The sequence below is a fragment of the Callithrix jacchus genome, chromosome 5 (genome assembly GCF_049354715.1).
Source record: "Callithrix jacchus isolate 240 chromosome 5, calJac240_pri, whole genome shotgun sequence".
Classification (NCBI taxonomy): Eukaryota; Metazoa; Chordata; class Mammalia; order Primates; family Cebidae; genus Callithrix; species Callithrix jacchus.
In genome coordinates this window covers 70,005,941-70,027,996 of record NC_133506.1, presented here as the reverse complement: position 1 = coordinate 70,027,996, position 22,056 = coordinate 70,005,941, and the positions used below count along the sequence as shown (strand labels likewise).

Sequence of the window (22,056 nt, the reverse complement as noted above, 5' to 3'; positions counted from 1 at the left end):
TCTATAGTATAAAAGTTTCTGACACAAAAAATTAAAAGATCATAGTAAATTTTCTCCAACTCGGTAGGGTTTAATTCACTTTTACAATAAGTGTGCAGCAGGCCAGGTGCAGTGGCACACATCTGTAGCTGCACCTATTCAGGAGGTTTGAGGCTGGAAACTAAAGCTCCTAATCACCTGTTCAAAAAGAAAGACCGCATCCAAAATGTAGTATAAATTATCCATTTCTCCCTCCATATAGTGGAACTGATCAGTAAGGATCAACAGGACTTTTTAGCTTATCTGGCCAGGAGAAGAGACTTATCTTACACATAGATAGTTAAAAGTGTGATAATCCAATAGACCACATATTCTAGTTAAATCACAGATTACCCATTTCTGAAGAAATGCAATTACTAGAAAAGCACTTTACATTTAAACTATGTCAGATAAAACAATTTGTATTTGACAACCAGAAGACACTTAAAATCTTCGCAGACCATCATCATTGTGTCATTGTGGTGCAGATATAAAGAAGTGTATTTGAAATGTGTTTTAATAGTATTTTTTTTTAGAAATAAAATTCAAAAGGAAGCAGTAAAAGCAGAAGTATCACAAGGGTAACTGCAAAGGGAACTGCACTAACAAAGAGTCAGGCACTGACTTTTCTACCGATGTGACCAGTGTTCCCCAAATACAGAACTACTATATTCAGCATTTCACTGTACATTTTTCTCCAGGACATTATATTAGTTTCCTGCAATAAACTATTTTTTTAATGCTGGTTCCACTAAAGTGCTGGTCTGTAAACTATTTCTAATTAAAACTTTAAATTTTGTCAAAACGTTGCTATATTATGATTCCATGTCAAAGGAGGGATATATGTACCGTCTGATAGCGGCTTCAAGTTGCTGCCACTGTTTGTTTGGGAATGCATCCAGAAGACCTTATCAAGAATTTGAGTACAAAACAAGCATTTCCACAAAACAACAGGTAAGAAAGACTACACTCTTCCTCACATAGGACCTTTAGGTTTAGACAATTCTAGGAAAGTGGTGGTACATGAACTCACCAGTCTTGCCCATTTTCCCTGATCCTGTATAGGGAGCTGCTGCAGTTACAAAAGTTAGGTAGGACCTTGGTAGGTGTATTCTTCCACATTTGAACCCCAGAAGTACTGATCACGTAATCAGCCAACCCTGCAACTCCATGATTGTTCTTTAGAAGAGAGTACCACTGAAAAGCTTTTCTCTCTCTCTCTCTGGTTTTTATTTTTTATTTTTTTTTAGATGAAGCCTCGCTCTGTCGTCAAGCTGGAATGCAGTGGTGTGGTCTTGGCTCACTGCAACCTTCACCTCCTGGGTTCAAGCGCTTCCCCTGCCTTAGTCTCCTGAGTACCTGGGACTACAGGCATGTGCCACCATACCCAGCTAATTTTTGTATTTTTACTTAGAGACAGGTTTCACCATGTTTGCCAGGATGATCTCCATCTCATGACCTCATGATCCACCCACCTTGGCCTCCCAAAGTGCTGGGATTATAGGCGTGAGCCACCGCACCCGGCCCACTGAAGAGCTTTTAAAAGGTTAACTTACTTGACTTTTTAGTAATCTTATCGGTTAGAATTTATACTCCCTCCCTGAAATTCTCACCTTTGTAAGTTTTTGCAACATCCCTTTTGATTCCTCTCCTCTTTCTCTTTAGCTACTGCTCAGGCTTCTTTCTTAACTCCTCTGGGAAATGCTGATATTCCTAGGGTTCTGTCACTGGCCCTCTGCTCATTCTATACCTTGTCCATCATGGATAAGCTCACTCAAATCTATGATTTTGCCTCCGTTATTCCAAGTCTGCATCTCCAACCTCAGAGTTCCTTCTCCAGCCATAAATGCCTATTATCCAATTACTTACTGAAAATATCCTACATGGACATTCCAGGAAACTTAACAATGCTGAGAAATGCTAGTCATGCCTGTTGACCTGCTCTCCTTTACACACCTGAAAACTGCCTACTTCGTGTCCCGGTTAGGTGCGAGGGCATAAGCCAGAAACATGAGAATCATCTGAGATTTCTCCTTATCCCCTATTGTTTTACATTCAATAATCACTAAATCATTTTAACTGTACCTCTTTTCTGCATCCGCTTTATATTTCCACCACCACACATTCATTTTATGCTTATATTTCCTAGTTAAACATGGGTTCTTAAGTAGTGGCTTTTATAGGGAAAAAACAACTATTAATGTTATTTCTTAAATGGAAAAAAAAAGTTTAAGTAAAATAAATTAAAAAGGCATCATGCCAAGAATGAGACCAACATTTTTAAATGAGTAACTGAGCTCCTTACTCTTCCTGATTTCACCAGGGCTGGGTGAAAACCTCACAACAGACTGCTACTAGTCTGAGGACAGGACAAGGGAACTATAGCTCTGCTAACTGCAAATGCTTCCTTTGTTTTCCTGTCTCTTTATATGGTGATCTTCTAGCTGCCCTCCATATGAGGGAGTCAGCAAACTACAGGCCATGGGCCAAATCCAGTCTGCCTTATAGTTTTGTAAATAAAGTTTTACTGGAGCTCAGTTATGTGTATTTGCTTACCTGTTATCTATGACTGTTTTCATACTTCAGTGGTAGGGTTGAGTAGGAATGACAGAGAACATGAAAAATCCCTGTATAGAAAAAGCTTCCCATTCCCTGCTTTATATCATAACCAGAATGCCCTAATGCTCCAATCTAATTGTGTGACTCCCAGCTCACAATTCTCCAATGAACCCCTACAGTAAACATTGCTGTCTCCCTACCCGATTCCCTACTCGTGTTGCTGGAGAAACACACATCTATTTGGATATTTATCATGCCAATAGCCCTCCCAACTCCAAAAGAAGAAATGATTATTCTAAGCTTATCACAGTAATTACATTTGCTTTCCCAGTGCCTGGTGTAGGAATGAGCATGTAGCAGCCAATAAAATGTTACAGGAAGTCCACTGCATGCTTCTGAGTCTTCTCCCTAATTAAAAGAAAATGTAAACAAAAGCCACCCTTTCAGCTTCAGATATTGTCAGTGAGACCATGATGTTTGGAGCTGCTGCTAATTAGCCAGCCATGAAAAGAGACATGAACAAAACACTGTGATGTCACTGAACAGTCAAAACGACTCTGGTCCCTACTGTTTTAGCCACTGTTAGTTAGGTCATCTAGTATTTGCAGCCCAAAGTATTCCACCTGGTAAATTTCCCATGGCCTACAGGAAAAGATCTACTCATTTCTACAGTATTAAAAAGTCTGGGCAGGGAGTGGTGGCTCATGTCTAATCCCAGCACTTGGGAGGCCAAGGGGGATGGATCACTTGAGGTGAGGAGTTCGAGACCAGCCTGCCCAACATGCCAAAATCCTGTCTCTATTAAAAATACAAAAATTAGCTGGGCATGATGGCTCGCACCTGTAATCCCAGCTACTTGGGAGGCTGAGGCACGAGAATCACTTGAACCTGTGAGGTGGAGGTTGCAGTGAGCCAAGAGAATGCCACTGCACTCCAGCTTGGATGACAGAGTGAGACTCTGTCTCAAAAAAAGAAAAAGAAGTCTGTGGTAAGCTTGCCTTAGGTATTCACTTCATTCCCAAGCATTCACATCTCACACGACTTGCACTAGCAAAACTGAACTGCTCATAAACCCTGCAAAGTTCATTCAGGCATCTGACTTTTGCACTTGCTTCTCCTTCTGCCAAACACACAATCTTGTTAGATGTTTCTTCTGCCCACATCATCCTTCTGCCTCTTTACCTAATAAAGTTCTACTTTCTCTGCATGCTTACCTTAAATCCTACCCACTGTTTTACAGCTTTCATTCCTCACCACATAAAGTGTTGGCACATATTTAACACAATAAATTATCATTATACGCTTCAGAGGGCATCTAGCCCACAGTAGTAGGCACTGAATAAATAATTCAGCAAATAAATAAAATGACAATGATAATAACAAGCTCCTGGGTTTTTTTTTTTTTTTTTCTTTTTTGAGACAAGGTCTTACTCTGTTACCCAGACAAGAGTGCAGTGACATGATCATAGCTCACCATAACCTCAAACACCCAGGCTCAAGAAATCCTCCCACCTCAGCCTCCCAAGTAGCTAGAAACAGAAGCACCTATCACTGTGCCCAGCTAATGTTTTATTATTTTAAAAAAATTTAGTAGCGATGAGGTCTTGTCACGCTGCCCAGACTGGTCTCAAACTCCTGGGCTAAAGTGATCCTCTCATCTCAGCCTCCCAAATTGCCAAGATTAGAGGCATGCATCACTGAGCTGGCCCTGGCTATATTTTTAAATGTTTGTATTCTGTAACATTAGAAAAAATGCTTAGTATCTAACAGACATTTGATAATTATTTGTTAAGTGGACAAGTGAATGATTTCCTTGAAAATTCTGTTGAAAAAAACACAGAAATTAAATGGAGAAAGTTCTATTAGGACTACCTCAAAGACTAAAACTATGTCTATTTCATGTTTGTCTCCAATAACTTGCAAAACCTAACTTACAGAAGTTCTTTGATTAATATGTACTAAATTAAAGGTGTCCTCTTACAATTCAGGTTGTCCAATGCATGAGGCAGCACATCTCAGTAGCACAGTAGCATTTTTGTTATTGTGAAACATTTTTATACTTTTATTATAATTTGTTGAGCCTAGAGTTGGGCTACTTGAATATTTATTATGATCATCTTTTGGCTAATGGTAACAGGATATCTTGTGCTAACAAAATTATTGTTATCATAACAACTAACCAGCAGGTAGAAGAACACATCTTGTTCTAATGAAGTAAATATACCTCATTCGATTTCTTTTTTTTTTTTTTTGAGACAGAGTCTTGCTCTGTTGCCAGGTGCCAGGCTGGAGTGCAGTGGCGCAATCTCGGCTCACTGCAACCTCCGCCTCCTGGGTTCAAGCAATTTTCCTCCCTCAGCCTCCTGAGTAGCTGGGATTACAGGTATGCACCACCATGCCCAGCTAATTTTTTTTGTATTTTTAATAAAGATGGGGTTTCACCATGTTGGCCAGAATGGTCTCGATCTCCTGACCTTGTGATCCGCCCGCCTGGGCCTCCCAAAGTGCTGGGATTACAGGTGTGAGCCACTGTGCCCAGCCTCGATTTCAAATTAGGGGAAAAGTTAATAATAGTGAGAGCTTGTTGGTTTATAAGTATGTAACATGACCTGTACTTCTCAACAAGAAATTGCTTTTCTGACTTCTGCACTCAGTAGATATTTAAAAAAATAATTTCCTATTAGTATGCACACTGGATAGGTTTTTCATGTTTTTTCCTTTTTCGGAGACAGGGTCTCACTCTGTCATCTGGGTTGGAGTGCAGTGGCATGATCACAATAATAGTTCACTGCGGCCTCAACTCCCAGACTCAAATGATCCTCCCATCTCAGCCTTCCAAGTAGCTGGGATTACAGGTGTGCACCAAAACACCCAGCTAAGTTTTTACTTGCTTTTGTAGAGATGTGGTCTCACTATGTTGCCCAGGCTGGTCTTGAGCTTCCCGATGGAAGCAATCCTCCTGCCTAGGCCTCCCAATGTGTGGGACTACAGCTGTGGGCCAGCACACCCGGCCGTTTTGCAGTTCTTATTGCCATTTGTTTATGGTGCCAGAAAGGCATTGTTAATTTTCCAGTTTTGAAACTACTTTGTGTTACTTGAGTGACACAAATCACTATGTAATACTGTAAGCCTTTGAACAACACAGGTTTGAACTGCAGGGGTCTACTTATAGGCAGATTTTCTCCCACCTCAGATAGCAAAGACCAATCTTTCTCCTCCTCCTTAGCCTACTCAACTTGAAGACTATGATTAAGAGTTACATAATGATCCACTTGCATTAAATGAATAGTAAACTTACTTTTTCTTATGATTTTCTTAATAACAGTTTATTTCTCTAGCTTCCTTTATTGTAAGAATACAGCATATTAATACATACATCACACCAAACACATCTTAATTGATTGTTTATGTTATCAATAAGCTGCTGGTCACCTTCTTGGGGGAGTCAAAAGTTATACACAAATTTCTGAATGCAGAGGGGATCAAGCATCCCTAAATCCCATGATATTAAGGGTCAACTGTGATTGATATTTATTTACTAAACACAAGCCATTTATTTTAAAAATTAAATAAAAGTTCCAATTTCATATCAAGTCTAATTCATTATAATGTGACCATAAAGAAAACATATAACTTACTAACTTAAAAATACCTTTTAACTCTAAAAGTAAATGGGCTAAATGCACCAATCAAAAGACACAGACTGACAAGTTGGATAAAAACCCAAAACCCATCAGTGTGCTGTATCCAGGAAACCCACCTCACATGCAAGGATACACAAAGGCTCAAAATAAAAGGATGGAGGAAGATTTACCAAGCAAATGAAGAGCAAAAAAAAAAAAAAAAAAAAAAAAAAAGCAGAAGTTGCAATTCTCGCCTCTGATAAAATAGACTTTAAAGCAACAAAGATCAAAAGAGACAAAGAAGGTCATTACATAATGGTAAAAGGATCAATACAACAAGAAGAGCTAATGATCCTAAATATATATGGACCCAATACAGGAGTACCCAGATACATAAGGCAAGTTCTTAAGGACTTACAAAGAGACTTAGACTCCCACACAATCATAGTGGGAGACTTTAACACTCCACTGTCAATATTAGACAAATCAACCAGACAGAAAATCAATAAGGATATCCAGGGCTTGAACTCAGACCTGGAACAAGCAAACCTGATAGACATTTACAGAACTCTGTACCCCAAATCCACAGAATATACATTCTTCTCAGCACCACATCACACCTACTCTAAAATTGACCACATAATTGGAAGTAAAGCACTGCTCAGCAAATGCAAAACAACTGAAATCATAACAAACAGTCTCTCAGACCATAGTGCAATCAAGTTAGAACTCAGAATTCAGAAACTAACTCAAAACCGCACAGCTTCATGGAAACTGAAAAACTGGCTCTTGAATGTTGACTCGATAAACGATGAAATGAAGGCAGAAATAAAGAAGTTCTTTGAAACCAATGAGAACGAAGACACAATATACCAGAATCTCTGGGACACATTTAAAGCAGTCTCCAGAGGAAAATATATAGCCATAAATGCCCATATGAGAAGATTGGAGAGATTCAAAACTGACACCCTATCATCAAAATTGAAAGAGCTAGAGGAGCAAGATCAAAAAAACTCAAAACCCAGCAGAAGACAAGAAATAACTAAGATCAGAGCTGAACTGAAGGAGATAGAGACACGAAAAACCCTTCAAAAAATCAATAAATCCAAGAGCTGTTTTTTTGAAAAGATCAACAAAATAGACAGACCACTAGCCAAACTGATAAAAAAAAAAAAAGAAAACAACCAAATAGATGCAATAAAAAATGATAAAGGGGAAATCACCACAGACTCCACAGAAATTCAAACCATCATCAGAGAATATTACAAACAACTCTATGCGCATAAACTAGTAAACCTGGAAGAAATGGATAAATTCCTGGACACCTGTGTCCTCCCAAGCCTAAACCAGGAGGAAGCCAAAACTATAAATAGACCAATAACAAGATCTGAAGTCGAGGCAGCAATTAAGAGCCTACCACACAAAAAAAGCCCAGGTCCAGACGGGTTCACAGCCGAATTCTACCAGACACACAAAGAGGAGCTGGTACCATTCCTTCTGAAACTATTCCAAATAATCCAAAAAGAGGGAATCCTTCCCAATTCATTTTATGAGACCAACATCATCCTGATACGAAAACCCGGCAGAGACTCAACAAGAAAAGAAAACTTCAGGCCAATATCCATGATGAACATAGATGCAAAAATCTTCATAAAATACTGGCAAACCGATTGCAACAGCACATCAAAAAGCTTATCCATCATGATCAAGTAGGATTTATCCCGGGGATGCAAGGCTGGTTCAACATATGCGAGTCTGTAAAGGTAATTCACCACATAAACAGAACCAAAAACAAAAACCACATGATTATTTCAATTGACCCAGAGAAGGCATTTGACAAAATTCACCAGCCCTCTATGCTAAAAACTCTCAATAAACTTGGTATCGATGGAACGTATCTCAAAGTAATAAAAGCTATTTACAACAAACCAACAGCCAATATCATACTGAATGGGCAAAAACTGGAAGCATTCCCTTTGATATCCGGCACTAGACAAGGATGCCCTCTTTCACCACTCCTATTCAATATAGTACTGGAGCAATCAGGCAAGAAAAAGACATAAAGGGTATTCAAATGGAAAAGGTGAAAGCCAAATTGTCTCTATTTGCAGATGACATGATAGTATACCTAGAAGACCCCATTGCCTCAGCCCAAAAACTCCTGAAACTGATAAGCAACTTCAGCAAAGTCTCAGGATATAAAATCAATGTGCAAAAATCACAAGCATTCCTACACACCAACAACAGACTTAAAGGAAGCCCAATCAAGAATGAACTGCCATTCACAATTGCTACAAAAAGAATAAAATACCTAGGAATACAACTTACAAGGAACGTAAGGGACCTCTTCAAGAAAAACTACAAACCACTGCTTAATGACATAAGAGAGAACACAAACAGATGGAGAAACATTTCATGTTCATGGTTAGAAATAATCAATATCATCAAAATGGCTATACTGCCCAAAGTAATTTACAGAATCAACGCTATCCCCATCAAGCTACCATTGACTTTCTTCACAGAACTGGAAAAAACCACCATGAAATTCATATGGAACCAAAAGAGAGCCCGCATAGCCAAGTCAATTCTAAGCAAAAAGAACACAGCGGGGGGCATAACACTACTGGATTTCAAACTATACTACAAGGCTACAGTAATCAAAACAGCATGGTACTTGTACCAAAACAGAGATATAGACCAACAGAACAGAACAGAGGCCTCAGAGGCAACACAACATATCTACAACCATACAATCTTTGATAAACCTGACAAAAACAAGCAATGGGGAAAGGATTCCCTGTTTAATAAATGGTGTTGGGAAAACTGGCTAGCCATGTGCAGAAAGCAGAAACCGGACCCCTTTCTGACACCTCACACTAAAATTAACTCCAGATGGATTAAAGACTTAAACATAAGACCTGGCACCATAAAAACCCTAGAAGAAAATCTAGGCAAAACCATTCAGGACATAGGAGTAGGCAAGGACTTCATGACCTAAACACCAAAAGCATTGGCAACAAAAGCCAAAATAGACAAATGGGACCTAATGAAACTCCACAGCTTCTGCATGGCAAAAGAGACAGTCACTAGAGTGAATCAGCAACCAACAGAATGGGAAAAAATTTTTGCAGTCTACCCATCTGACAAAGGGCTGATACCTAGAATTTACAAAGAACTCAAACAGATTTACAGGAAAAAACAAACAGGCCCATTCGAAAGTGGGCAAATGATATGAACAGACACTTTACAAAAGAAGACATACAAGAGGCCAACAAACATATGAAAAAATGCTCATCATCACTGGTCATTAGAGAGATGCAAATCAAAACCACATTGAGATACCATCTCACGCCAGTTAGAATGGCGATCATTAAAAAATCTGGAGACAACAGGTGCTGGAGAGGATGTGGAGAAATAGGAACACTTTTACACTGTTGGTGGGAGTGTAAACTAGTTGAACCATTGTGGAAGACAGTGTGGCAATTCCTCAAGGCCTTAGAAATAGAAATTCCATTTGACCCAGCAATCCCATTACTAGGTATATATCCAAAGGACTATAAATCGTTCTACCATAAAAACACATGCACACAAATGTTCATTGGAGCATTGTTTACAATAGCAAAGACCTGGAACCAACCCAAATGCCCATCGATGATAGATTGGACTGGGAAAATGTGGCACATATACACCATGGAATTTTATGCAGCAATCAAAAATGATGAGTTCGTGTCCTTTGTAGGAACATGGATGAATCTGGAGAACATCATTCTCAGCAAACTGACACAAGAATAGAAAATGAAATACCGCATATTCTCACTCATAGGCGGGTGATGAAAAATGAGAACACATGGACACAGGGAAGGGAGTACTACACACTGGGGTCTATTGGGGGAATAGGGGAGGGCCAGCGATGGGTGGGAGCTGGGGAGGGATAGCCTGGGGAGAAATGCCAAATGTGGGTGAAGGGGAGGAAGGCAGCAAAACACACTGCCATGTGTGTACGTATGCAACTATCTTGCATGTTCTGCACATGTACCCCCAAACCTAAAATGCAATGAAAAAAGTATCTTTTTCTTATTTATACAAAGATAGCATATAGGATTTTAGGAACCATAATTGAATAATTTTTTTTTCAGACAAGATTTTTTGAGATAATAAATGACCTGCAATTAACTTTTTACATTATTGTGAAATCTAACCTACCAAGAAAGAAATTAAGAGAAAAATATACAAGCAACTTACACACACAGGGCTTTTAAAAAAACTGCTTTTCATGATCAAAACTTCTTTACTCTTACTTTTTTATCTATAGGACCACCAAAAATAATTCACAGTCAGAAGTCTTACCTGGATTGTTATTTTGAGGAAGACTTTCAGGTGTCTGTTTTTCCTTATATTCAGAAATTAGTTGCTGAATGCTATAGATAAAAATGTAATAAATGAAATTACTATTTTAAAAGAAATGAAAAATACCAAATATATTAAATTTTTAGAGTATTTCAAACAATATTAGGGTTAATATTAGAACTTTATCCTATATCCTAATTTGCGAGTTCTACCAACTTTTCTTTAAGCTTTTAATGAAGAAAACAGATGAAGTACTCCTAAATTGAAGGGAGTATAGCTCAGTATAAATTAACTCACATTTGCTTGACATAATGGAAAGTGTCCTAGCCCTATTATCAGCAGCTACTTGTTGTCTGACAAGTCACTTCTCTTAGGCTCAATGTATTCTTCTAGAAAGCAAGGATTTTACTGGCTTATTTCACTAGGTTGTTAAAGATTTAATGAAATAATGTTTTGAAAATGCTCAGATAAACAGTGAAGCAATAAAATAATTTGTTCTTGAACTTTATTGCCAAAACTATCTCCCAATGTGTATTTTTTCAGAGGTTCTAAAATTCCCATTGCAGTTTTCTGAAACTGTTATTAAGTCCTAGTTTTGCTTATCAGTTGTTTCATTCTTTGTGGCTTATAATTCAGGGCATCACAACTATTTCATACTTTGTAACTAAATTTTCTAATAAATATATTATTTCAGCAAACTAGATAACTTCCCTGTCCACTATGACTGAACTCATCAATCACACTAAGGGCAGAAAGCTAACATGTCAAGACCTAGCTTGAACTACTGTTCCAGACTCAAACTCTGAATTGGCAGATCCTTGTTAGAATGATGCTCAATCCCATGTTAACCTCCAGCTGACACAGAAAACAAAATTCTACTTTTATTTTTTCAGTTCCCTGAAAGAGATACAAGTTGACATTCTCTCATTTCTGAGATACATACTAACAATATATTTGCACACACATCCCACATGTTACTCAGCTCAATTCTCACTCCATAGATTACCTTACTGCATATTTTGTGGTGAAAATCACAATTTTAATATTAGGTTACACCCAATTTGCTTTGACTACACTGTTTCTTTGGAGCTAGTCAGCAAATAGTCAAATGAACTTCCAGTGATGGTGCAAAATATGGACCACTTCACAGATCTGTGCATCATCCTTATGCAGGGGCTATACTAATTTTCTCTGCATTTTGTTTCAATTTTAGCATATATTTGCTGGTGAAGCAAGTACAAAACTCTCCTTTTCTACATGGATACTCGTGAGTCATGAATGAGGCTTAGCTTTGTTAAATCCAACTAACATACTTGAGACTCTGAATTCTGCTGATGGCTTCCTGCCACAACTCTTGGGAAAAATAATATGGGACCTTCCACGATCTAAGAAAAGGTACTATACTGGATATACAGGGCCCTCAGCGTACAGATCTGGTATTAATGAAAAAAGGAAACTCATCTCTTTCTGCAACATTATTTGAACTGAACCAGAGGGCCTAAAGGATAACTTAACATAAAGGTCTTGGCTAAGTCTAAGCTAAGATGTTGGCTCCACCTAGGTTCTGAGTGAGGGGTGAAGGGTCGGTTGGCTCACTATGTGTGTGGATAATGCTAGGAGGCTCAGCTGCCAGAGCAGGATGCTGGGAACAATGCCTGAGCATATGTATGTAAAGCAAAAAAAGTTTAGCTTTGAAATCTATGTATGGATCACCATGAAGACTTGAGGGCATCCTGGTGGCAAAGGTCAACCATTACTGGACTGCAGGACCAGTTTCAGTGCAATGACACAGCAACAGAAACAACAGCAGAAACAACAGGATGATTACAGTGACCTTTTCTTCCCTCCTTCTGACTTGCAAAAGAGGATTGTCTTCTGAAACTTAAAGAACCCCATAAATTCTGAAAAAATTCAAGGAAGAGGGTAGAGGAGACAGTTCCCAGAAGACAGTACAACATTTTCTGCTACACTGGACATTTCAAGACCCAAATACCTAATTAGAAAACCCTAAGCTGTGACACTATTTTTTGTCTCATGCACAGGGGTTACACTTGGAATGAAATGGACAATGCTGGGATCCCTAAGGATAAAGGTCTTTAAAGTCCTGAGATAAAGAAGCCTGTACCCTTTGCTACTTTTAACTAGTTTGGCCTTTTGCTGGATTTCAGGCTAATGACATGGAATAATTCATTGCCACTCCAAAACTACCTGAACCAAACTATAAAATCTCACCTGATGTATACAATACAATCATTATAATTATTTTAAACCTCAGTTTGGTGTTAACTAGCCTTTTAATGTAAACACTTACCCAGTAAACTGATTTAAAACTGCATAGTCTTCTGCAGTCCTCCCAAATGTATCTTGAGAAAAGATGTCAATTTGTTGCTGCAGAAGAAGGCTAACTATGTTCGCTGATCCACACTGCACAGCGAGAATGAGCGCTGTTCTAAAATGACAGAGCGATAACTTCTCCCTTAGGAACTGTAAAAAGCTATTTAAAAAGCTTATTCAATATACTTTACCAACTTAATAGCTTGCCCATCCGTGTAGAACTAAACATTTACTTGTACTAACAGACACCAGCATCTTGGGTGCTCAAGTGTTCATCTTTGTAAATTACCACCAAGGCTAAAAGGAAGGGACAAAGAGGAAGTCTCTTGTCCCAGTGGGGTATGTCATAGTAGAAGTTACTAACTTTCAGTCCACTGATTAGCAAGAAACTATGCTGAGGTCACTTATCTAAAGTAGGCAAAGATTTAAGTGAAGATTTCACCACTGCTTCCCTAGACCAATATGCTGTAATTCAAAATCAGCCAGGGGTCAGATAAGTGAGAACTATCTGCAGGCTGAAAAACAATAATATCAATAACAATGGTAATATTAGTAGTCACAGTGGTTTCAGTTACTGATACTGATAAGCATGTGCTAGGCACTGAATTAAATGCTACACACACCATCTTTCTTACATACACAACCCTGGAAGGATATATTCGTATCCTCTTTTTAATACAGAAAAACATATTTGGTGATGAGTAATGTTCCCAAGGTCACACACCTAGCAAATGGGAAAGCTAGAAATTTAAACTCAGTCTTGTGTGAATCTGAAGCTTAACTCTTTTCTCTTTATCATCCACCTATGAGCTGCCTTCGTGAAAGGAAAAGTTTATCCACCGAAACCTGTATTTTCTCCCTCTGCCCATGCCAATTTAAAAAACATCAAAATACATTAGAAGTGAAAAAGGAAACCCACATATCTGATTATGGCAATTCACAGTCATGTAGAGATAATCTAACATTAATATTTTTCAAAGAAATAAAGCAAAGAGTTATCCAAAAGGCAAAATTCTTTTTAACTCTATTCATGTTTATTTAACATAGCATGTTTAAAGAAAATCATGTAAGAAGGAGAATTTTTTTAATAAAAGGGTTAAGAAATTCAGTATCAAGTCGTAAAGTAAAAATTACAAAGTCCACACTCCATAAACTAATAAACTAATAGGAGACCTCTGTAGCTAATACAAGATCATATGACCCAAAACATCCAACTACAAATAACAAACACCAGTCAGTGTAAGAAGAGAAGATGAATCCCACTATACACTGTTCATGTCGCCCAGTCCAAATAATTTTCCACCAGATGATTTGTGTTTATATTTTTTACTATATCCCAATAATTTTATTAATCTTTTTATTAATTTAATATTTCTGACTTGACTGTTTTCACTCCAGAACCACACTGAGCGTTAAAAAAAAAACATACCTTTGACACTTATCAACTGCAAGTAAATTTGCTCCTCTCTCCAGTAAAAATTCTACCATTTGCTGTCTTTTTCCACTTACGGCAAATAGAAGTGGTGTGAGGTCATTCTGTAATACACCAACAACGATTTACAATTCACAAAATTCTTATTTCTCAACTGGACTGGAAACCTTACATAAGATCCTATAGACTTAAATGTGTAAAACAGAAAGTAAATTAAAAATAGCTTCTTCCTTCTCACTCTGTGTTTTCCCATGCGCTGCTCCTTCCCTTAGAGGCCACCTTCCTCTGCCTCACCACATCAACTCTAGTCATCTCCAAAACTCCCTTCAAATATTACTGGTTCCAAAAATCTTTGCTTCTATCACAGCATTTAGCATGGAATATTGTAACGGTGGTATTGCTTCCAATGTAAACCAAGAGCTTCTTGGAGGGCAGGCTCTTTATCGCTATATATGTCTCTGTATTTAGCTCCATATTTCCAATCCCTGAGACATACCAGTAAATGCTTCAAGTATTTTTACTAAATTAATGATCTAATGTATTTGCCTTTAGATCAGTGTTTCTTAAGCTACATTCCAAAATATTTACTTTACCAGAAGTTATAGACTGTATATCTTCCCAACAGGAAGATTCCATGATCATCTACATTTGGGAAATATTATTAAACAGCACATTAAAAATCCAGTATTCAAGAAATCTCTTGAATTTTGCCGAATTCCTATTTGGCAATACTTTCTTTGTGGCAAACAGTAACATTTGAGGATCTAGAGTTTCGGGAATACCGTGGTGAGAGCTTTCCAGTAAAGGCGGGTGTGTCCTCCAGGTTACACAAACTTGCTTAATTCTCTTCTACCAGTGGTGTCAGGATCCCAGATGCCCAATGTCAGAGCCCAGTGTCAGGCCCTTCTACTACAAATGGATCACTAAGAAAATGGTCTGTGAATTACAGAAATCAGCTTCAAATGAACTTCCATTGCTTATTACTAAAAGGCTCACGGGTTTTCTCCTACAAGAGGAGAGATTTTTATCTTAGATGTTAGAAAGCACAGTATAAAATTCTGTTTTTAATTATAATACTAAGACCCTAATGCACATCTACTGTTAAAATTCTTTGTTAATTTTGTTTCCATTTTTACTGCCTCTTAAAACTATCTTTCATTTTAGGCAAAATGTAAATCAGAAATACAAATACAATGGCTTATCAATAAAACTATCTAATACTGATCTATCTGGATTGTTTCTATAATAATGAAAGCCACTAAGTCACCTGCATTTCTATGAAACAATGCTGAGGAGAAAAATATAATTTTTTTTTGCAATATGAATAGCCAGCCACCTACAGTCAGGAATAACCCAAACAGGCTTACAGGCATGCTAATGGGAAGGTGACTCTTTGTGGTAGCTATAAGGCAAAAGATTTTTTTTTTTTTTTTGAGATGGAGTTTCGCTCTTGCTACCCAGGCTGGAGTGCGATGGCGCGATCTCAGCTCACTGCAACCTCCACCTCCTGGGTTCAGGCAATTCTCCTGCCTCAGCCTCCCGAGTAGCTGGGATTACAGGCATGCGCCACCGTGCCCAGCTAATTGTTTTTGTATTTTTTGGTAGAGACGGGGTTTCACCATGTTGACCGGGATGGTTTCGATCTCTTGACCTCGTGATCCACCCGTCTTGGCCTCCCAAAGTGCTGGAATTACAGGCTTGAGCCACCGCACCGGGCCGGCAAAAGAGTTTTTAAAAAACAACTTCCAAACCCTAAAGTTCAACCCCATTACTAAGGGATATCTATAAAATTTAGGCTATATTTTATAAACAAATATAAACTGTTTTGAAAAACTTCAAATCTTTATCAAAATATGCCATGAAAGGAGCTGTAAACTCAAATCTTACCAATGCAAAGGAAGGGACCTGAGTGAAGTACCTAGGTGGGCGCAGCAGCAAACCAGAGAACATATACCTCATACGAAGGGGCAACCTAGTCGCAGCACACCGAACAGTGACATGGGCTCAAGGGACAACAGGCTTGATTCTTAAAGAGAAGCCTGAAATCCAGGTCTGTGCATGAGTCTCCTAAATTTTACACATTGACACAATTTGTGGAGGCAAATTAAACATATCTGTGGGCCACATTTTGACTACAGCCCTTGTGTTTTTATACTTGTTATAGATGTGTTTCAAAATGGTTGTGTGTAAAGTATTTACTTGTAAAACATTTCCTTTAATTTCAGATGTTTTACCAAAACAAATCAGGCCCCAACATGTAATAAAAAATGCTATTAAAACTCACAGTTGCTCACACCTGCAAGTCCAGCACCCTGGGAGGCCAAGGCAAGAGGATCACCTGAGCCCAGGAGTCTGAGACCAGCCTGAGGAACACAGTGAGACCCTGTTTCTTCAGAATTAAAAAAAAAAATGCTCACAGGCCCAAAACACTCACATGCTCAAAACACTCACACTTCAAGAATTTTTCCAATACTTATTCAATTAAAATCTACTTGTATTTATTTTTCCCAGCTTGTTAACCAAATGGATAATTAGTCCACATGACTGCCGAAACTAAATTGTTAAAAGAATCAATATTTGTACTCTTACTAATTTCAGGGTTTTCAGTGCTTAAAACTGCCATCTTGATTATTTCAAAACTCTGTGAACTTAACAGAGATACTGAGATAGTTCATAACAGAGCTTCAATGAAAAAAAAAAGGCTAAGTGTTTGCCAGCTCTAATCGAGAAAACTGCTTGTAATAAAGATTAAGCTGCTTGTAATAAACAATAATCACCTGGATGGTAAAAAAAGACAGAAAATCCTAAAGCAGTCAGCCTCTGCTTACTGAAGGGCTATGAGGTTGGGAAGGAAAACGTATTCTGGAAGCTGAGAGATATTACCAATAACATTCCTTTTAACTTCCCAACCCAGAGGTAAAGAAAGATAAAAGTCAGGATAATAGTATTGAAAAGAGACAGATTTAAAGGAAGTAGCACCTATCAAACTCCAACTCCTCTAGAGATTTCTTACATTTCTGAGAATGGACATTTACATATTACACCTACCTATTCACTGGCTCTTAACCAGGACTGTATCTGAAGTTTTAGGAATTTACTGCTGTTGTTAGAGACAGGGTCTCACTATGTTGCCCAGGCTAGACTCAAACTCTGGGGCTCAAGCAATCCTCCCAATTCAGTCTCCCAACTAGCAGGGACTTCAGCCAAGTACCACTATGCCTGGCATCAAGGAAATATTTTAAAACATAAACTTGTTCAGGCTTTATTAGACTTATTATATCAAAAGTATTCAGGGAAGAGCTTAGACTTGTAGATTTGTTTTCATTTCCTCAGGTTGCTGTGATGCACAACTCTAGCTGAGAACTAGAACAACAATTACTTCAGTCTCATCTCTCACCCACGTGACCAGTTCCCTTTAACATTTGAGGATTTTGTCAAAAAGAGGAAAGAATAAGAGACAGTCATTTGCTAAAAACTCCATTTTAGTTTTCCTGGGTAGGAGTAGCACAGGGACTAGTAAACTCAAAATCCAACTTGATTTTGCTATTTCTAAACTCCGCCTCGCCCATCTTCCCATCAGGACGTTCTAGATTTGAGGGCTGAGCGCAGACGCTTATCTAAGTGACTGTTTCCTACTCATCACCACCTAGTCGCAGCTAATCTTGTTTCCTCAGAGTCCTCCTAAATTGGATTCCTAGGCAAGTTCACAACTCACTCTCTTCCAAACTGAAAACGATGATCCGATTATCCCCAAAACTGAAGAAAACCTTGTCTAAACATATAAACTAGAAAAAAGAAATAGTAATAACAACAAAACACATTTAAAAAAAGGTCACCTTGGTATTTTTCCCTCAATTACCTAACCTCCAAGCTGGAGGTTGGTAGCTGCTTTTTTTGCCCTTTCCATTTTGCCCTCCTAAGCTTTGCCACTAAGAGCTAAACTGCTTGAATGTGTGTTATTTAAGAACTTGTTTTTTCTTGGAGTTTTAGGATGAAGTCTATTTCCAGGGCAAATTTTGCTTTCTTGTGTTGTTTTTCCTTAGAAAAAAAAATTGGGAAGAAAAAACAATTTTTAAGTATTAACTTTGACAAATTCAGTGTTTTCAAAAATATTTACCATATGTGCATAAAAGAAAGCTGTGCCCTCTAATGCTGCTTTAAAAGTATCAAGATTTGAAATATTAGGTAATTATTTCAAAATATTCTTACTCAGGGGGTTCTTGAGCTTCCAAATATGGAAACTGACAGTTACATATGTCAGTGTTAAATGCATTTCAAATAGTTTGAAAATAAAGTTGGTTGGTCAATACCTCATTTTTTGCCTCCTTGTTTGTACTGTATGAAAGCAGTTTTTCTGCTAGTGATTCGTCTTCATTATGCACAGCATAGTGCAGAGCGGTGTTGCCGTAGATATCGGGAAGGTCTGGATCAGCACCCCCGTCCAGCAAAATAGTTGCACATTCCTCTTTTCTGCATTGTACGGCCTGTCATTATTAGACCAAGAAATAGATTACAAATGCTAGGAATTCAAAATAGAGGTTTTGCTAATGAGTTACATTTAAATGAGATGAATTCATTTTTGTTCTGTTGAGAAATGTAAAGTTTATGAATACTGATTAATGCTAAGTGTATGATAGAATATATTGTTTGCTAGGAAGAACAATGGCAAGGAAAACCTAGCAGCTCCACCCCCCACCACAGAAAACCACTTGGTGCATTCCAAAGTGGCAGGACAATATGTAAATATCATACACCTGTTAAAACTATTCTTTAAGCTATCTGACCCTGCCCCAGTGGCTCCCTCATGAAGAATACATTTTAGGTTGTTTGATCAGTGGTAACTGGGCACCAGCTGCCTACTTGGTGTTTTGTGTTATGAGAAAATACTGAACACCTGTTTGTTAATAATGATCACCTGTTCAGAGAGATTAACTGCATGGGTCAGAGTCTACCTGGGGCCTTCAGCCTGGAATGCTGTCAGCCCTGAGCCTCTCAGTTTGGAAGGCTGCTGGTCCCCCTGATTGACCCACTTTGCTGTTCTATCTGGGTGTCTGCCTCTCATTTTCTTCAGTGCTGCCTGGGTGGGAGTCTCTACGGCCGAGCTTGCTCTCAGTCATTCTACTATGTAATCAGAGCCATCTCATGCTGAAATACTTGGTTACTATATACCTTTATCAGAGCTGTCCTCTTATTGCTGTCAAAACAATTAAGTTGACATTTTCTGTCCACCAGGAGAGCTACCACTGCTGGATGTCCACTGGCGCATGCCAAATGCAGAGCCGTCCTATGACAGTAAGAAGACTTTTTAGGAAGTTGTATTGTACTATCTGAAAACACACAATGATTCACATATATCCATAGCACTGGATAGAATGTTAGTCCTCTGTCTTTAAAACAATTATTTAATTTTCCTGAGAAGAAAGCACAGTATTTACCAGCTCTTATTTACTACATTAATGAAATGTAGCTTATTTGAATAGAAAATGCTTCGTCTCTGCTCACGCCTGTAATCCCAGCACTTTGGGAGGCTGAGGCGGGTGGATCACGAGGTCAAGAGATTGAGACCATTCTGGTCAACATGGTGAAACCCCATCTCTATTAAAAATACAAAAAATTAGCTGGGCATGGTGGTGCGTGCCTGTAGCCCCAGCTACTCAGGAGACTGAGGCAGGAGAATTGCCTGAACCCAGGAGGTGGAGGTTGCGGTGAGCCGAGATTGTGCCATTCCACTCCAGCCTGGGTAACAAGAGTGAAACTCCATCTCAAAAAAAAAAAAAAAAAAAAAAAAAGGAAAAAAAAAATGCTTCGCCTCTGGATTCAGTTCACCTTGAAGTGAAATCCTACTGTAAGATCTGTCACTTCTTGTTTCTCCATGTTGACCATGATGGTCTCGATCTCTTGACCTCGCGATCTGCCCGCCTCGGCCTCCCAAAGTGCTGGGATTACAGGCGTGAGCCACCGCGCCCGGCCTGCAACACTTTTGCAATAGAAATAACCATTCATATTTGCTCCTGGCTCATGGAGAGGCCTGGGCCCCCGACCCTTCCGAGGTTTCTCCATCCGGGGTACCATGGAACCTGTGGGCACCAGAAAGCCCGGGTCCCCGACAGGACGGCGCGCCCGCCTCCTTCGCCTGGCCATTACCTATTCTCACTGTCCCTCTTGTCTACGCCAGGGCCTCCGGGCACCAGGACGCGCTCCAGCCCGGGGACGTCGCCCAGCCAGGCAGCTCTGTGGAGCTCCCCGAGATCTTCCAGGTGGACGTGATAGTGAGGCGGGGGGAGGATGAAGTAGCAAATCGGGTTGAAGGCGTCCGCTGCATGCTCGCTTCCGCTGTCCGAGCTGTCGGGTGGGCTCCAAACTCTGTATCTCCTCCTCATGGCGGAGACTGCCGCCTTCGGAGACCCCCTCAGCCCCTCCCCGCCCCTCCCCGCTTTTCTCCACCTCAGGAGGCCAACAGTAGGAGTTACTGCCTTGGCCACAACCTCCCACGAGGAAAGTCTGAGGTTTCCAATCACTGAAAGGACTACGGCCGAGCCAAGTAAAAAATGTCAAGCCAAGCGACCACCGCCAAGCCAAGCGATCGCCTCGAAGCCTCACGGACAACGAACGCCAAGCCACGCGGGTAACGCCAAGCCACGCGGGTAACGGCCAGGCCCTCGCGTGTGACGTCATCGCACTTGCTCCTGCTCCTGTGACGTCACTGCACCTGCGCACACCTTACTGGTGCCCCACACATTCCGGCCTGCTTCCTGCTTTCCCCGTCACCGGAGAAAACTCCTTGGCCATAGGTGGCGCTGCAGCTCCGGCGCCGGCCTGGGCTGGGGGGTCCTTCCGGGTGGCGCCGTCCAGCCTGCCTGTCATCAGGGAGTGCCGCCTCACAGCGCCGCCGAGCACCTGCTCCTCGGCTTGCTCAGGTCAGGCGTGCGGACCGGTTCCCGCCCCTGTGCCGCCATCGCTTGGCCGCCCCGGGCTAGCCACCGCAGCGGAGTTGCCCCAGAGTCATCGCTGCCAGGACACAAGCCGAGTCAGGCGGCTGGGTCAAAGCGAGCTGCCCGCCCCCAGGGAAGGGCCTACCCGACGCCACTGCCAGCCCAGCTCCTACTCGGCTGGTGCCTAAGCCAGGGGACCAGTTCTGGGCATCCCGCTGCCTGGGGATGGGGCCGAGCAGCGGCTCCCCGCTCTGAGCCGCAGGGGCCGTGCGGCTGGCGACCCGGTTGGGTCGGGGAATCCCAGGTGCCGCTGGGGTGCTCGCCTCTAGTCCGTCCTGTCCCTGCAGCCCGCGAGCACTAGTGTCGGTCGGGCGCGGTGGCTCACGCCTGTAATCCCAGCACTTTGGGAGGTTGAGGCGGGTGGATCACGAGACGAAACCCTGTCTCAACTAAAAATACCAGAAAAATTAACTGGGCGTGGTGGCAGGTGCCAGTAATCCCAGCTACTCAGGAAGCTGAGGCAGGAGAATGGCTTGAACCAGGGAGGTAGAGGTTGCAGTGAGCTGAGATCATGCCATTGCACTCCAGACTGGGCGACAGTGAGACTCCATCTCATAAAATAATAAAATAAAACATTAAAATCTGTCCAAAAACGTGTGCCTTACTGGTGCCCCACATATTCCAGCCTGCTTCCTGGGTGATCTGGCCCCATGTGGAATGCTAATCCCGAGTTCGTCCCCCTCAGCACAGCCTCAGCTCATCTTCTGGGGAGAACTCGGCTACCAGGAACTTTCATCCACATATAGTTGAT

The 22,056-nt window shown here is 40.5% G+C and overlaps 1 protein-coding gene and 1 non-coding gene across 6 annotated transcripts in view; both read right to left on the bottom strand.

The window, feature by feature from the left end:
- The window catches only part of LOC128932085 (POTE ankyrin domain family member A-like), a 112,235-nt gene extending 91,311 nt beyond the window's left edge, over nt 1-20,924 (bottom strand). For all 5 annotated transcript variants that reach the window (XM_078375503.1, XM_078375501.1, XM_078375504.1 and 2 more), the window contains exons 1-6: nt 20,458-20,924; nt 19,483-19,597; nt 18,624-18,797; nt 14,311-14,417; nt 12,859-12,996; nt 10,548-10,618 (exon numbers count right to left, since the gene is read on the bottom strand). In XM_078375503.1, coding sequence (XP_078231629.1) covers nt 10,548-10,618; nt 12,859-12,996; nt 14,311-14,417; nt 18,624-18,797; nt 19,483-19,597; nt 20,458-20,693 — 841 coding nt within the window. In that variant the 5' untranslated portion in view covers nt 20,694-20,924. The remainder of the gene's footprint in view (nt 1-10,547; nt 10,619-12,858; nt 12,997-14,310; nt 14,418-18,623; nt 18,798-19,482; nt 19,598-20,457) is intronic.
- On the bottom strand, nt 11,676-11,784 carry LOC118154251 (U6 spliceosomal RNA). Its single transcript, XR_004744137.1, has one exon. It is a non-coding gene; the product is annotated as a U6 spliceosomal RNA (small nuclear RNA).
- Nucleotides 20,925-22,056: the final 1,132 nt, after the last annotated feature.